The sequence below is a fragment of the Mauremys reevesii genome, linkage group 13 (genome assembly GCF_016161935.1).
Source record: "Mauremys reevesii isolate NIE-2019 linkage group 13, ASM1616193v1, whole genome shotgun sequence".
Taxonomy (NCBI): Eukaryota; Metazoa; Chordata; order Testudines; family Geoemydidae; genus Mauremys; species Mauremys reevesii.
The window spans coordinates 6,980,040-6,996,870 of record NC_052635.1 but is presented as its reverse complement, the minus strand read 5'-3'; the positions used below and the strand labels follow the sequence as shown (position 1 = coordinate 6,996,870).

The following is a 16,831-nucleotide window of genomic DNA, read 5'->3' as shown; positions in this document are numbered from 1 at the left end:
TTCTGGAACCATGGACACAAGAACTGGACAATGGGTCACCCTATATAGGAGAAAAGTCCGTTGGTCAGTCTTTTGGTGTCTCTTTAGCTAAACAGAAAAGGAGAAGGAGAAAGACAATCAATACGTAGGTGCATAAATGGTCTCTGTGTTATTCAGTCGCATAATGTTAGGTAGAAATCTGCACGGGCTAGGAGCAGGGCTGTGACAGCTCCACCCTACCATCCCCTTGACTTTTCCAGCAACATCTTTCTCACCTAGTAGTCCAAGACTTCATGGAGCCGGGACAGAACTGGAAACAGATCCAGGCCTGTCGTTGGGTCCAGCATCTTCACTTCAACAACGAGAACTTTCACAATGACACCATGCCACTGAAGGTACCACCCCCACTGACCTCACAGTGCCAGGGCACTGCCCCATCCCATCACCTGCCCCCTGTGAGCTCACACGGCTGCAGGCACCACCCTCAACCCATTGCCCTGCCCCCAGTGACCTCACACTGCTAGGGTACCACCCCCATCTCATCACCCCACCCTTAGTGACCTCACACTGCTGAAGGTACCACTCCCATCCAATCGCTCTGCCCCCAGTGACCCCACACTCATTCCCTGGACAGACGTCCAGGCTCCAACTGGGTGGTGGTGCCCCAAACCAGCTCTGACCCCTGTGCTGATCCGGGTCCATTCTCTCTTTCTCTTGCTCATGGCAGCTGTGGCACAGCGCCGAGCTGATGGAGTGGGTGGGGCCTGTATCCCTGCTGGAGGCCAATCACCACATCAGCCCAGGCTCTGAGTTCAGTGTGGCTGGGTGGGGTCGGACCGTAGTGAACACCACCACCGACAGGCTGCAGGAGGCAGAGCAGGAGGTGGTGTCAGAGAGCCTGTGCAAAGGGTGGTACCAGCATTATGACTCCACCACTGTGCTGTGCACCGGCAGCTTCCATGCCAAGAAATCAGTGTTCCAAATAAAAATCCCCCCACCCGGAGCCATTGGGGGGTACAGCAAGTTGCTTCAGGGAAAGGAGCTGGTGAAAACCAGTATGGCCATGCCCCTCCCATGCTCCACTGCTCAGAGGGGAGCCATGGTGCATCTTGGGAGATGCAGCCCAGGCAGGGAGACCAGCACCTAGGATGTCTCCAGGGAAGTATCTCCAATGTTAGTTGGAAGCTGGAAGCGGCGCGGGCCAAGGGACTTACTGGCCACCGCTTCAGCAACTCCCATTGGTCCAGAGCAACGATCCATGGCCAGTGGGAGCTGCGATCGGCCAGACCTGCGGACGGGGCAGGTAAACACATCGGCCTGGCCCGCCAGGGGCTTTCCCTACACAAGCGGTGACCCCTGTTTGAGAAACCTTGGGCTAGATACACTTAACATTCTTTAAACTTCTTTAAACTTAAGCTAAAAAACACATGATAAAAACAAAACATCAACAAAGGAACCAGCTTCAGGAGTAAAAGGAGGATGCAGGCAGTAGTTCAGGAACAGAGTGGGGGGCTATTCAGTTTAGTGCACCCAATACAGCATGTATGATTGTCTGCCTATGGACAGGTGGCATATGTGTGCATTTGGTGCAAGGAGCTTCTGGCCCTCAGAGACCACGTAGGGGCTTTGGAGACCAGGGTGGCTGAGCTGGAGGAGCCAAGGGAAAGAGAGAGGTACACAGAGGAGACTTTCTGGGACACAGTAGAATGGTCCCACCCCTGGTCTGACAGCCTCTGTGCTATTGAGTAGGATGAAAGCCTCAGCAAAGGAGAGCATCTAACTGGAAATGATCCGATAGTTCGGACCCTCCTTCCAGATGATGTTGTGGTATTCTCTTGTACTGAGGATACCTCTCCAGGGGAGAGAACTCCAGTTATTTAGGAAGAGACAGGTAATAGCAATACGTGTTTTGATCATTAGAAACATAGATAGCTGGGTTTGCGATGACCGGAAGAACCGAATGGAGGCTTGCCTGCATGATGCAAAGGTTGTGGATCTCTCAAGACATCTATATAGTCTTATGTGTAGTGCCTGGCCACAGAACGGGCAGCCCCCAGCTGGGCAGGGCTCCAGGGTCTCAGCTGTGGGGGGGCATGACCTAGTTGGGCCTGATCTCCCCGCCCCCCGCCCAGGAACAAAGATGGCCAAGGACCACCTGGCGGGTGGAAACATCACACTGAGGTGTCCCCCTCCACCCGCATCTCTGCTCCAGCCCAGGCGCCTGGAGGAAGAGGCCAACAAAGCCGGTTCAGTGGATGTCTCAGCCCTAGCCACATGCCCCAACAGGCATGTGCACAGACCAGGGCGGGGGGTGTCAATGCAAATTGCATCAGGGGTCAGCTCTGCCCCATATGTGCACACTGCTCCAGACTCTGGAGGGTGACTAGCCACAGAGGAACCTTCTTCCAGCTCCTTCACCGGGACACAAGGAGAGAGACGAGTGGCGTTGCTTTGCAAGACAGCAGGCAAGCGAGTTTGTGAGCCTGCAACTGATGAAGGCCCCAGCCAGACACAGGAGCCTTCCTGTTGCACAGAGATGCTAAGATGAGGTCAAGTTGACCACAACACAGGCCTCAGCTGGGCCCTTCCTCTTAGCAGCTGAGCCACCTGCCCCTGCTCAGCAGGGTGCAGGGCACTGCCCAGGATGAGAGCAGCCCTGCAATGCCTATAGCCCCACCAGAATGGACACAGGGGCTGAGAGGTCTCAGATGGCAACATCCCAGAGAGCATGGCCCTGAGGTTTCCTGCCTTGCATTCCCAGTGCCAAGCCAGACCTGTAACCTGTCGGCCAGGCAGATGCCCCCTCCCCCGCTGTGCCCTGACAATGCTGCTCGTACTCCTGCTCCCCAGGGCTCAGGCTGGTGATTTGGGGGGGGCATAGTGGCCCCAGTGTGCACAGCATCCAGGGGGTTCAGAGCCCCAAATATGCATGGCCCCTGGACTACAGCACCCCAGATATGCACAAGCCCCAGGGGTGCAGGGCCCAAGAAGTACAAAACCTCAGGGGGTGCAGGCCCCACAAGTGCACAGCCTCCAGGGGTGCAGGGCCCCAGATGTGAATAGCCCTGGGGCTAAGGGGACCCAGATGTGCATAGTCCAGGGGTACAGGGCCCCACATGTGCTCAGCCCCCCAAGGCTGCTAGGCCCCAGAGCTGCACAGTCTCCATGGGTACAGGGCTTCAGATGTACAAAGCCCCAGGGGGTGCAATTCCCCATATATGCACATCCCCAGAGGCTCTGGGGCCCCAGATGTGTGCAGCCCCAAAGGTTTGCTCTCTGCTAGCTCTGCAGGGTGGCTGGTGACTGCCTTACCCTATCTGTGAACTCCTCCCCGGCAGGATCCAGGGGCTGTGGCTTACCCTGAGCCAAGCGTCACCAGTCCTATACGTGACCCCAGAGACAGACACACCATCACCTTCCCCAGACTTCGTCTGACGATGCTGCTGCTGCTCCTGTTTCCCGTGGTCTTTCCCCTGCCCTCCGGGTCTCAGGCTGGTGAGTACAGGAGGGGATAGACCCCTCTGGCCTCACAGGGAGTGGAGCCTGGCACTACTGGAGCTGTCTGCAAACCCGGGCTCCTCCCCAGAGTCAGATGCTTCCACCAGGGCCATTGCTGTGTCCCCAGCACCCAGCTTGAGTGCTGTGGGGCTCCGGGGCCTATCGGTGTTTGCCCAGGACCCAACTAGGGAGCCTCAGGGCAGCGGGGTCTGGGGATGGTTATTGGTGTGTGTGTGCCCAGAACAAAGCTGAGGTGCCCCCGAGCCTTGGGGCCTGGGGGCATCAGTGTGTGCCCAGGACCCAGCTGGGGAGGCATAGGGTCTGGGGGCAGGTGGGCAGGGACCTAAAGGGGCAAGGGGAGGGGAGGGGGTTGATGCTACCATAATAAATCCCCTGAGAGGGAGGCAACACACAGAAATTCAATAAGCTGCTGATGTGAACAGCCAACTCCTAGACAGGAAATGCAGGTCTGTGAAGCCTTTATGGTTAGAGCGGGGGAGGGAGGGGGAGGAGGCAGGACTCCTTGGTTCATTTTCCAATTCTACCAAACTCTGGTCTCGGACTGGGTCTGTTCAGAGCCTAGGACAATGGAGGCCCTGATCCCGGTTAGTGAAGGGATACACCAGCTGGCTGGATCAGGGACCTGAATTAACTCCTTCTCTTGGCACTTCTGTCAGGGGAGATCATTGGAGGCCAGGAAGCCCGGCCTCACTCCAGACCCTACATGGCCTTTGTGAAAATACAGAGAGAAGGAAAGGGAGCAAACATGTGCGGAGGGTTCCTGATCCGGGAGGACGTGGTGGTGACGGCAGCTCATTGTAACTGCAACCTTGGGTAAGAAATGCAAGATCCCCTGCCCTGGAGCCAGCCATTCTCCTAACCTTGGGCCAGGTCAAAGCTGCCCTCCACCCAACAGCAGAAAGGCCCTGGAGTGCTGGCATGATCTACACCCACCCACTTTAATGAGGTTAATGACTCATGCCTGAATCCATAGTGTTGGTCTATCTGCAGCACCTGCATCCCCTTGTATTTCACAGCAACATCTCCGTGCTGCTGGGGGCCCACAACTTTGAAATAGATGAACTGGGGACACAGACAATCTGGGTACGTCGCCGAATCCCCCACCCAAAATTCAATAGTGAGACGTTTGAAAATGACATCATGCTGCTGCAGGTACTGCCCTCATCTCACCCCCCCACCCCCAGTGACCTCACACTGCTGCAGGTATCACCCCATCCAATCATCCCACTGTGACGGATACCCCCTGGGGTGAGCTTGGAACTGGGGTACCACTGAGCCCGCCTGACCCAAAACCTGGGCTCCCTTTATACTGTAATGGTGTGACAGGCTCTCAAATCCCCTCCAGCATATATATAGGTAGGGACACATCCAGCTGCAGCTTCACAACGATGTTGTGATCAGCTCTGCATGGGAAGGCTCAGCTAAGGAACTGCCCGGTACTCAAGTGAACACCCCTATCTAGAGACTAACCCTAAAATTGTACCATCCGGTGCTGCACAGAGAACTATACAGCGTAAATTCATGAAATTCACCCCCTCCTTCAATGTGGAGAGGGACATGCACAGCTTTCTGGCCCAAGATATAATTTCCACACACACACTGGGTTTTAGACAAAACAAAGCACGTTTATTAACTACAAAAGATTTTAAGTGATTATAGGGGATAGCAAACAGACCAAAGTAGATTACCTAGCAAATAAGACAAATATGCAATCTAAGCTTAATATACTACACTGCTTACAAGTAGCAAAGTCCCACCCTAAATGTTGTTTTAGGCAGATTGCAGAGATTCTCGAAGGCCAGTTGCATTTGCCTGCAGATTAAAACTTCTGATATTTCATTTACAGGCAAGCCAGCCTTCCAGCCTGAGCTCAGTCCTTCGGACCTCATTCAGTCTTTGTTTCTTAGATGTTTACAGCAGTCATCCTCGGTGGGGATTCCGTGAAGAACGAGCCATGATTATGTCACTCCCTTGCCTTAAATAGGTTTTACATATGGCAGGAATTATTTGTCTTCCAGTGTGATTCCCACTGCAGATCAGTGGAAAAATACTAATATTATCATGAAGTCCAGTACCAGGTGGCTTGATCACATGAACCTGCAGACATAACATAAAGGCTGTTTGCAGTGTTCCCAGGATTGCTTGCCTAGGAAGGCTCCTTGGTAAGAGATTGGCATCTTCTAAGACCTACTGTTCTTCCTAACGGCCCTTAACAGCCGGCAATCTAGATTGATTGCATTCTGTCTAGTGGGTATTCCTCAGGTGTAAACACATTTGTAATAGGTGCATAGACCATATTCCTAACTTCAGATACAAAAATAATACATTCATATAAATATGATAATCATGTTCAGGAAATCATAAGCTTTCCAGTGATATTTCACATGCCTTATCTTGCACAAAATATATCATAATTGTGCCATACTCATATCCTAACATTACTATGAAGAATATGGGTGTGATGGGCTCAGTCACAGAGATCCCCTTGGGCCTGTCACTTGATGTGCTGAAACTACCTCTGAGCCTGTTTTTCCTGCCAGCCTGGGCCTCCAGAACCTGCCTGGTTGAGCCAGACATTCTAGCCTGCTGCAACACAGACACAGAGTCCAGGCCGCTTCCCCAAAGCTGCAGACCTTAACTGAAAACAGCTCAGCAGGTCACCTGTCTCCTGCACTCAGACACCCAGCTCCCAGTGGGATCCAAACCCCAAATAAATCCGTTTTACTCTGTATGTTATTAAATGTTCTCCCTCTGTATCATCAAAAGAGAGATATGCACAACTGTTTGCCCCCCAGGTAACAATTACTGGGTTTATTAATAAACAAAAGTGATTTAATTAAGTATAAAAAGTAGAATCTAAGTGATTTTTAGCAATAACAGACAGAACAAAGTAAATCACAGAACAAAATAAAACAAAACACGCAAGGCTAAGCTGAATACACTAAGAAATCAGTTACAAATGATAACTTCTCACCCTAGATGTTACTTCAGGTAAAATCCTTCTCAGGTCAGATGACTTCTCTGACCTGGGGCCAGCCTCTTCTCACCCACCACTGTGCTTACATTCCTTTTGTTCCCAGGTGCTTGCAGGTATCTCTGTGGGGTGAGGAGGCCACCTCTTAAGCCAGCTGAAGACACCTATTGTTTGCTTCCCCACTTTATATAGAACTTTCCTAAGGTGGGAAACGTTTGTTTAAAATCCCCCCCCCCCCGAAAAGTACCACATTCAAGATGGAATTCAGTATCAGGTGAGAGGGTCACATGTCACTGTAAGAACCCAGTCTCCATTCTTCCTGGGTTGGCCCACAGGTACATAGGAAGGCTTGCAGGTAATCAGGGCCATTCACAACTCATTGTTTCTGAAGCACCCTTAATGGCTTCTACTTAATATGTTTTCATCAGTAATACAAGTTTATATCTTATTCTCCTAACTCCAGACATAGAAATAATACATGCAGACAAATAGGATGAACACACTCAGTGGATTATAAACTTTCCCATGATATCATACAAGGGGTATTTAGCATACAGCAGTTATGTCATATTCATAAGCACATTTTTATAAAGCATATGGAGTGCAACGTCACAACGGGATGTAATACCACCCCAACTTCAATGAATTCACACTACTGTAGGTACCACTTTCATTCCACCCTCCCACCCGCACTGACCCCCACACTGCGGCATGTAGCACTGCAGTCACGTCACCCTTCCACCAGAGACCTCACACTGTTGTAGGTATCACTCTATCCCATCACCAAGCCCCCAGGAGGCACATGGCATCACAGATTTTCACAGTTCTCATGGGGATGTCCCACCTGATCCCATCTAGCCCCATCCCCCCAGGACAGGATGCATCCCCCACGAGGAGTTTAATTTCCCTTTTCTCTCTCCCCCCACTCCCGCATTACAGCTGAGGGACAAGGCTGAGCTGACCCAGACTGTGGGCACCATCCCCCTGTCCCAGGAGAAGGTGAAGAAGGGGGCAGTGTGCAGCGTGGCTGGCTGGGGCCAGACCAGTGTCAAAACAAACACCTGGCCCTCCCCGACCCTGCAGGAGGTGGAACTGACAGTCATGGGCAAGAGCATGTGTCTGTCTCGGCCCATTCTGCACTATGTCCCGTCCAGGATGCTGTGCGTGGGGGACCCCCAGGAGAGGAAGGCACCATTCCTGGTGAGTGTGGGACAGGGACATGTGGCGCCGCAAGGAGCTGCTAGAACAGGAGACTGACAGGGCTGGTCAGATTGCGGAGAGTCAGGATCCATGGTGAGCCAGGCAGATCCTGGGAACCAGGAATCAGAATTGGCCAGATCCTAGGAATCAGGAATGAAAGTTAGAAATCAGGGATAAGAACCAGACAGATCTTTCAAATGAGGAATGGATGCTAATATTTTGGGACAGGAACTGGCTAGATCCCAGAAATCAGGGACAGAAATCATCTGGATGTTCAACAGGTTCTAGAAATCAGGGACAAGAATCAGCCACATCCTGGAAATCAGGGACGGATCTTAGTAGTGAGGGAGAGATGCCAGAAATCAGGTTTGGAAATCAGACAGATCCTAGGAGTCAGAGAGAGGAATTGCTGAATCAAGGACCCAGAGGTGGATCTGAGACATCAGCAGGAGATCCTAGAAATCAAGGGCAGGACATGGATACTAGAAATCAGGCACCAGAATTGGACAAATCCTAGAATTCAGGGAAAGGGATTGGTTGGGTCTCTGGATCATGGGGTGGGAGCCCTGGGCAGGTCCTGGGAGTGACTTGACTGTGAACCCCCAGGAAGCGGGGTACAGAGGTGGATTTCAGGACCGTGAATAGAGAATGCAGCCCACCCTTTGCTTGGACATCGGTAACCCTACACCTGGTGTTTGCATTTCAGGGCGACTCCGGGTGCCCCCTAGTCTGTGATGGGAAGGCCCAGGGCATTGTCTCCCATGGCAGCGGTGACTGGTCAACTCCCAGTGTGTTTACCAGGCTCTCCAAATACGTGAGCTGGATCAAGAACACTCTGCACAAGCTGAAGCCTTAGAGGGGAGTGTCTATCTCTAGTGTGACTGGAGAGATAGATGGGTATTGCAGAGGGATGGCCGGCTATTGCAGATGTATGTATGTATGTATGGATGGATGGATGGATAGATAGATGTGTAGCCAATGACTTTAGTTTATTGCTCATTTATTGTGTGAGGTTACGATTAAACCACATGTTATGCCATACATAATCTTTCTATGCTGATTAGAGTTAAATTGTAGGATTTCAGAAATATAAGATTGATCAGGAGTTAGAAGCGAGAATTAGGATTTCAGTAATTTCTGGGTAAGGAGGGCTCAAACGCAAGGCCTACAGGCTGAGGCCTGTAAGATAGCGGCTTAGCCCCACTAGGCCACAGGCTTAAGCAATGCTTGACGTAAGTGACCAAAGAATGACCCTATGCCACAAGATTACGGGGAAAGATGTACCCCTATGTGGTGCTGCGAGTAATTTTTTCCTTACAAGATCCCCAGTAGTGACATTTTTCTAACATGTGTCTTAACTGCAGGGTGCACAGGGTGCATAAAAGCTAATGAGGCATAGTTGTAACCACATTATAAAAAGAGGATGCCCAGATTAGGAAAATTGAGTTTCCTATTGGAAACACCAGCAGGAACCACCCCTCTAGTGATGATCATTTGGCCAGGCAGCAATCAGACCTTTAAAATATCACTAAACGATGTGATTATAACTATATTTGTAACATGTGCACAGGTCTTTATATAATTTCTATGTGCTTGGTTAATCATAACTTTAACTGTAACTTTAATAAAACTTGTAAAACAGACTGGGCCTTTTATGTGTGAAATGTACGTGTGGTCACAACCCTTTGTCCTTATGTGTTCCTAGAGACTCTAAATCTGAAGCAAGTAGCGGAGGTGACTTTCACTCTGTGAGTTTGAAACTGTAGCCACTAGAGCCAAACCTATGGTGGTGTAATACCACACTACAAAATTCACTTAAATAAAAGAAAAGGCAACAGATGGATGGATATTGCAGAAGAGTGGATGGAGAGCTGGATGGATGGATATTGTGGATGGATGGCTAGAAAAGGCAGATGAGAAGACTTACGGATATTGCAGGAGGATAGACAGACAGAGGATGGATAGATACTGTGGAACAATGAATGGATGGATATGGTAGATGAGAAGGTAGAAGGATGGATGGATGGGCAATAAAGAAGTATGGATGGATGGATGGATATTGCAGAAGGATGACTGGACAGATGGATAGACGGATGGATGGATATTACAAGAGAATAGATAGATTGATATTGAAGAAGGATGGATGATCATGAATAGATACTGGAGAACGATGAATGGATGGACATAGTATATGAGAAGACAGATGGATATAGAAGAAGGATGTATGGAGGGATACTGCAGAGGAAAGGAGGACAGAAAACTATTGATGTTCCAGAGAAATGAACAGTCGAGCCTGCCGTGAACTCTCCCTCCAGACAGAACTTACTCTTCTTATTTTTCAATGCTACAGTGGCTGCCCTAGCCCTACAGATTCCAGTCTATGTTTCTTCCCTACTCTCTTTTTTTAATGAATATGAACATCCTTTGCTGGCAGCCCACTGTGTCCATATTTCCTCAAACTCTGTGAGGATTTGCAGGGAGGAGATAAGGGGGTTCCCTAGCTCGTAGCTTTCTGCCATGTTAGTTCATGATTCCTACAGAGGGCAGCTCACCCACTTACCAGATCAGCGGTCGGGGTCACCAGTGTTGTCAGTTGTTGGCTGCGTGTGTGTTCTCTCTGTGTGTGCTGCACCAGCTCTGGCCAGGTAGCCAGTACAGTAGACTTTGCTCGAACTGTCCAAGAAGACCACAGACTCGTTTCAGTGGCGAAGGTGCTTGGCCAGGTTTATTGCTGACAAAGCACGGTATTACTGCCCTATATGTGCTACAGGTACATGAACACATTTATGCCTGTGACAATGGGCTTGGCTCATTGAGGGGGGTGACACTCCACTTCCCCCAAAACCAAACAAAGACAATCCCTCTGTGACCCCCCTTTTATACACTGGTACGAATAAGTTATGTATTGCCCCTGTGATGTGGTTAGTCACCCTCATTTACCTGGGGGTCCCTGATGGTTCACTCAAAACATCTCTATCCATCACGCTGTCATCCTGACCTTATCTTTAGGAAGAGCTGATGTGTCTCTGTGTCACCTTCAGGAACTGTGTTTACCTTGCATTAGGATGTTCTGGCACAGTCCTTCTGGAATATATTTACGTGAATACTTAGTGCCTAGGAGTGCTTGTGTTTTTGCAACACTAGCCCTGTGCTTGGCAAGTTCATGTATCGGATAGTGAATATGCTTTGTAACAGGGCCTGACCTTTGCTCATAGACTGACTCCTGCTAACTTTATCTTATCTCAGCAGGCCATGACTTTAGTTCAAACCTTAGGCCTTCCACCAGACCCCTTATGGGAGGCCTCATGTCGCAGGATCTCTCTTTTGACTACACCTTCCATGTCCATCCACTCCTTCTATCTGTCCCTCCCTCCCTCCCCATCCACACTCTTCTATCAATCTGTCCTGACATCCTTCTCACCCTATGCATATGCAAATCTCCCTCCCTCCCTCCCCATACACTCTCTTCCTCCCTCCTTCCCTTCCTCCATCTGATGACACTGTTACCCATTGCTATAGTATCTCAGCCCTCTTGGTGCCTTCACCTCCACCATGTTTGCTTGTTAATTTCATTTCCTGTCCTATAGCTGTCTGCATCTATCAAGTTTAGTGACATTCAGCCTTCTTGGGTGTTTATTTCCTTCCAGGGCTTTTAGAAATGGCCACTGCTGCCGCACACTACCAGGCTGGAATGTTCAAAGCCACCTGCAGGAATGAGGTGTCAAAATCCCATTGACTTTCAGTGGGTGTTGGGCCCCTAACACCATGACCCCCCCCTTTACAATCCCCAGCCCATCCTGTCAAGTGCTGGGGCTCAATCCCATTGAAGCTCAGCTCCCAGCATCTCCAAATACGGGGTTTTGGGGAGATTTTTACAAGCACCGAACATGCCATGGGCCCCCTAGAACATATGGCCAGGAGAAGGTACACACTGGAGTCCACTCAGCCCCTCACCCAGTACAATGGGAACAGCTCCTCATGGGACCCAGCCTCACAGTACACAGCTACCCTTCATCTGGTGAGAAATGGATATCAGCGTTTTGCCTCCAGGGGGCAGCAGCCCCTATCCAGTCCCAGGGCTGGGGACTGGCTGGCTCAGGGGGATGGGGAATGGGAGATGGGGCCTTTCCCCTCTAGGGGGAGCCAACTCCCATCCAAGACTGGCTGGTTCAGCGGGGTTGAGAATCAGATGCATTGTTTCTGCCTCCACCTGCAATACAGGGTCTTTGGGAAGCCATGCTGTCAAAGACAGGGGGCTCTGGTCTCCTAGATCCACATCCCTCCCCCCAGCTCACACCCATATGGAGGGGAAGGAGAGCCATTGAGAAGGATCAAGGGGCCAGGTTCCCACCACAAGCTGAGCTGAGTCTTGGTCAAACCACGGCTCCCCCCACAGTAGCACCAAGCCAGGGAGAGAACTCAGACTCTGTTGTTAGCTGCTGAGCCACTTCCCCCATCTTTGCTCCAGATGAGTGCGGTGTCCAGATGTGCACAGCTGCTGGGTATAGCGGGGGAGATCCCAGCTAAGTGTGTCCCCAGCTGTGCCTGGCACCAGAATGGGCAGCCCCCTGCTGGGCAGGGCTCCAGGGGCTCAGATGTGAGGACTGGTTCCCCCCACCACGCCCATGTGGTGGGGTTTCCATGAACAGAGACGGCCGAGGCCCCACCTGGCAAGTGGAAACATCACACTGAGGTGTCCCTGCAATCCCCAAAACCCTCATCTCTGCTCCGACCCAGGTGTCTGAAGGAAGAGGCCAGCGAAGCCATCAGCAGATGTCTCAGCCCTACCACACACCTCATCTGGTGCATGCATGGAGTGAGTGGTGTGGGGTAGTGCAAGCTGCATTAGGGCCCAGCTGTACCCCAGATATGCACAGCTCCAGGCTGGGCCAGTGCCCAGATGTGCCCCAGCCCCAGCTGTGAAGGGCGCGTAGCAACAGAGGAACCTTCCTGCAGCTCCTTCACCTGGATGCCAGGGAGGAGGGGAGCAGCTTTGCTTTGCAAGACAGCAGGCAAAGGTGTCTGTGAGCCTGTGACTGGTGAAAGTTTCCAACCAGACACAGGAACCCTCTTGTGCACAGAGACACTGAGATGAGTCCAGGTTAACTACAGCACAGGCCTCAGGCTAGGCCTCTCCTCTTGGTGGCTGAGCCACTTCCCCTCCCCCCATTCTGCAGGACTGCAGGGCACTGTCCAGGGTGAGCGCAGCCCTGCAATTCCCATGCAGTGGCGGCTCCAGGCACCAGCGCTCCAAGCTTGCCGCGGGGGGCGCCCTGCCGGTCCCTGTGAAGGCAGCAGTCAGGCAGCCTTTGGCGGCATGCCTGCAGGAGGTCCGCCGGTCCCACAGATTCGGTGGCAATTTGGCAGTGGATATGTCAAAGCCACGGGACCGGCAGACCTCCCGCACGCAAGCCACCGAATCCGCGGGACCGGGGACCTCCCACAAGCACGCCGCCAAAGGCAGCCTGACTACTGTGCTTGGGGTGGCAAAAAAAAAAGCTAGAGCCACTCTTGTGCCCATGGCCCCACCAGAATGGACTCAACAGTTGAGGGACCCCAGATGGTGACTCTCCTTCTCCACCCTCCCTGCCATTGGTGTGGGGTACAAGCACTGAGCTGGCAGATCCTCCACCCAAACGCTGGAGTGCCTGGCCTGGAGGTTTCCTGCCTTGCATCGCCACTGCCCAACCAGGCCAGGCCTGTAACCCACCTCACAGGCAGATGCTGCCCCATCATGAGCCCTGATAATGCTGCTGCTGCTGCTGCTGCTCACTGGTGCTAAGATGGTGACTGGGGCAAGGGCATATCCCCTGGACTACCAGGCCCCAGATTTGCACAGCCCCAGCAGATTACTCTCTGCTAGCTCTGCAGGGCGGCTAGTGAGTGACACCCCACATGTGAGCTCCTCCCCAGCAGGAACCAGGGGCTGTGGTTTACCCTGAGCCAACTGTCACTTGGGGGGTCCCGCCCCTCCTAATCAGGTCTATAAATATCCCCAGAAGTAGATGTATCACCCACTTCCCTGATGTCCCTCTGACGATGCTGTTACTGCTCCTGTTCCACACTGCCTTTCCCCTGACCCCTGGGCTCAGGCTGGTGAGTACATGGGAAGATCCCCCCCAAAGCCAGCCCCATAGAGAGCAGAGCCTGGATATGCTGGAGCTGTCTGCAAACCCTGGCTCCTCCCTAGAGTCAGATGCTTCCACCAGGGCCATCGGTGTGTCCCCAGGACCCAGCTGAGGTACCATGGGGTTTGTGGGGGCATTGGTGCCTGCTCAGCACCCAGCTGGGGAGCCTGAGGGCCGTGGGCTCTGGGGCGGTTATCGATGTGTGCCCAGGACCCGGCTGGGGAGCTGTGGGGTCTGGGGGCAGGTGGAAAGGGAGCTAAAGGGTCAGAGGGTGCAGAGGGGTTTGGTGCTATAATAATAAATCCCCTGAGGCGGAGGTGACACAGTGAAGCTCAGTACACATTGGTGTGAACAGCTGGCCCCTAGACAGGAAATGGAGCTCTGTGTGGTTAGAGCAGAAGCGGGGGAGCGGGGGGCTGGGAGCCAGGACTCCTGGTTTCAGCTTCCCGCTCAGGGAGGCAGTGGGTTCTGGGGGCACTGAGGTCAATGGTGGATTCTAGTGGTTGGGAGGGGGGCCCTGGGCATCCTGAGTTCATTCTCCAGTTCTACTGCACACTGCACCAATGATCTGGAGTGAGTCCATTTTTCTCCTTGTGCCTGGATTTCCCAGAGTGTGAATTGGGAATGAGGATCCGTCCTGTGTCAACTCGCTGGGATTCCTAGTTTCCCTGTAAGCTGTGCAGATGTGTGGCCATGCAGCAGCCTATTTAGCGCCACGCGGGCGCTTAGGGAACCGCCCGGGGACCTGCCGCAGCAAGGGGAGGGTGCCCCTCCCCACGCCCCCACCCGCCTGTCCTCCAAACTACTGCCCTTGATTATGTAGATATTGAGGTCCCCCACACAGCCCAGGTAGTGGTCCCTGCCCTGGCACACGGGCTGCAAGGATATTGACGTTGTTCCCATTTTCAAGGAGCTCTGTCTGCAGGTCGCAGCCCAGGCCAGAGCAGATGATGCAGTCTCCACTGTGGTTGCGGAAGATGTCTGTGCCCAGAGAGTCTTTCCGAGGTACCAGCAATCCAGGGACTGGACTGGAGCCCTGGGGTGGGTGTGACATGGCACCCCATAATGCTTTATAGAAATATGCTTCTGAGCGTAAATATGACATAACTGGAATATATTTTATGCTATATATGCCATATAACATATCTTTGCAAAGATTATGACCTACTGATTATATTCATCCTAGCTGTATGCATGTATCACTTTTATATCTGAAGTTATGGGCATTGTCTCAATGCTTGTATTTAAAGTGTTTGCTGTAGGAAGCACCCATAAGAGAGATTTGGTCAACATAGTGTGAAGGGGTTATTCAAGTAATTGGGAGTATTTAACTAACAATGGACTTTGAGAGACGCCAATCCACAACTGAGTTTTGCTGGGAACATTCAAACTAACATGTAAACAATGGCGTCAGCCTGCAAAAAGCTGAATCATCCATAGACATGTGACTTGCCCATATGGCTAGAGACCCCCTCTTGTGGTGGTGATGTTGCACAAGAGAGAGAATATAAAAGGCCCCAAAAAACCCTCCAGGTTGTCTTTAGCTGGCTCAGGAGATAGCCTCCCCACCCCAATTAGATGCCTAAAAGAAACTGGAACAAAGGACAGTAACTACAGGGGGTGTGAGTGATTGCTGGACCCAGACTAGGGAGGAGTCTAGTCTGTCAAAGAAGCTTATTGGAACATCTCTGAGGGTGAGAGTTACCTGCATTTAATTTCCTACTGTATTGACTTGTGTGTTTTCTTTTATTTTGCTTGATAATTCACTTTGTTTTGTCTGTTTTTACCTTGAACCACTTAAATCACTTTTAATAAAATCACTTTGCTTATGAGTTGACCCAGAGTATGTAATTAATACCTGGGGGAGAAAACAACTGTGCATATCTCTCTATCAGTGTTATAGACAGTGAACAATTTACGCATTTACTCTGTATAAGCTTTATACAGAGTAAAATGGATTGGGAACTGAGTATCTGGGTGCTGGGGGACAGGAGCACTTCTTAAGCTGTTTTCAGTTAAGCCTGCAGCTTTGGGAGCACGTGGTACAGACCTGGGTCTGTGTTTCTGGCTCCAATTTGAGATCCACTTCACTTAAAACTGTTAGCAAGGCTGCCAATTCTGCCTCCTGAGCTGACCGTGCTTCTAGTGAGAAACCAATAGTGCTCATTGTCTCATTTCATCTGATTCCCACAACAGCCAAGCCTGCAGTTTTCCATCCCTCCTGATACCTACAACTTCCATCCAAAAAACATACCAGAGTCCCCTCCTTTACCTGATTGGGGTTAGCCACCCAAAACACCTGATGCTGGGTTTTACCTGGGCTGGCTTCACATTGGTGTGGGATGCCAGCCAGTTGTAATCCGGCTACCCAGACTACGGGTTCCTTTAACACTTCTGCAGTAATGTTTTCTGTAGAGCCAGTAACCATTTGGCAATACGCTGCCCGCTCACTTGTCCCTGTAAGATAGTTTGCACGTTTAACAGCTGGAGGGGGTCATGATGGGACTGGACTATTACCTTCTGCATTCCCATGAGGTATTTGAATTTCCCTAACCCCCCCCACCCCCACCCCAGTAGGTGCACAACAGCACCTTTTCACACCATCCAGACTTCAGTTCCACAGCACTCAAAAGTTGGAAGGCAAAGGCCACAGGTCGGTCCTTTGCCCCATACTCCTGTGTTCATGCACACCCAATGGTGGTGTCAGATACCAAAGGGTCCATAGAAAAGGGTTTCTCCCCACTCAGGGAGGCCAGCACTGGAGCACTGGCCAGGATTTTCTTTAGTATTCTCACTGCCTCAGGACACTCTTCTGACCACTCCCAAGTCGAGGCTCAGGTTAGGTTGAATAGAGTCTGGGCTATTTTGCATAGTTGGCCACAAAATCCCTGCAGGATCCAGTTAGACCTAGAAAACTTTTCAAGCTTTTAACGTCAGTAGGCGGTGGCAGAGACTGGATCAATTGCATCCATCCCATATCAATTTCCTTTCCCATCTGGGACACCTCCACACTTGTCTGTCCCTGACATTC

General features: G+C 51.4%; 2 protein-coding genes across 2 annotated transcripts; both read left to right on the top strand.

Annotated features, from left to right (window-relative positions):
• Positions 1 to 10: 10 nt before the first annotated feature.
• Positions 11 to 1,126, top strand: LOC120379867 (cathepsin G-like). The gene is made up of 3 exons (XM_039497385.1): positions 11 to 55; positions 240 to 374; positions 707 to 1,126. The coding sequence occupies exons 1-3, from the start codon at positions 11 to 13 to the stop codon at positions 1,124 to 1,126; spliced, it is 600 nt and encodes a 199-aa protein (XP_039353319.1).
• Positions 1,127 to 3,389: 2,263 nt separating this feature from the next.
• LOC120381064 (mast cell protease 3-like) lies at positions 3,390 to 8,971 on the top strand. Its single transcript, XM_039499104.1, has 5 exons — positions 3,390 to 3,474; positions 4,155 to 4,311; positions 4,515 to 4,650; positions 7,412 to 7,672; positions 8,379 to 8,971. The coding sequence occupies exons 1-5, from the start codon at positions 3,417 to 3,419 to the stop codon at positions 8,526 to 8,528; spliced, it is 762 nt and encodes a 253-aa protein (XP_039355038.1). The 5' UTR covers positions 3,390 to 3,416; the 3' UTR covers positions 8,529 to 8,971.
• Positions 8,972 to 16,831: the final 7,860 nt, after the last annotated feature.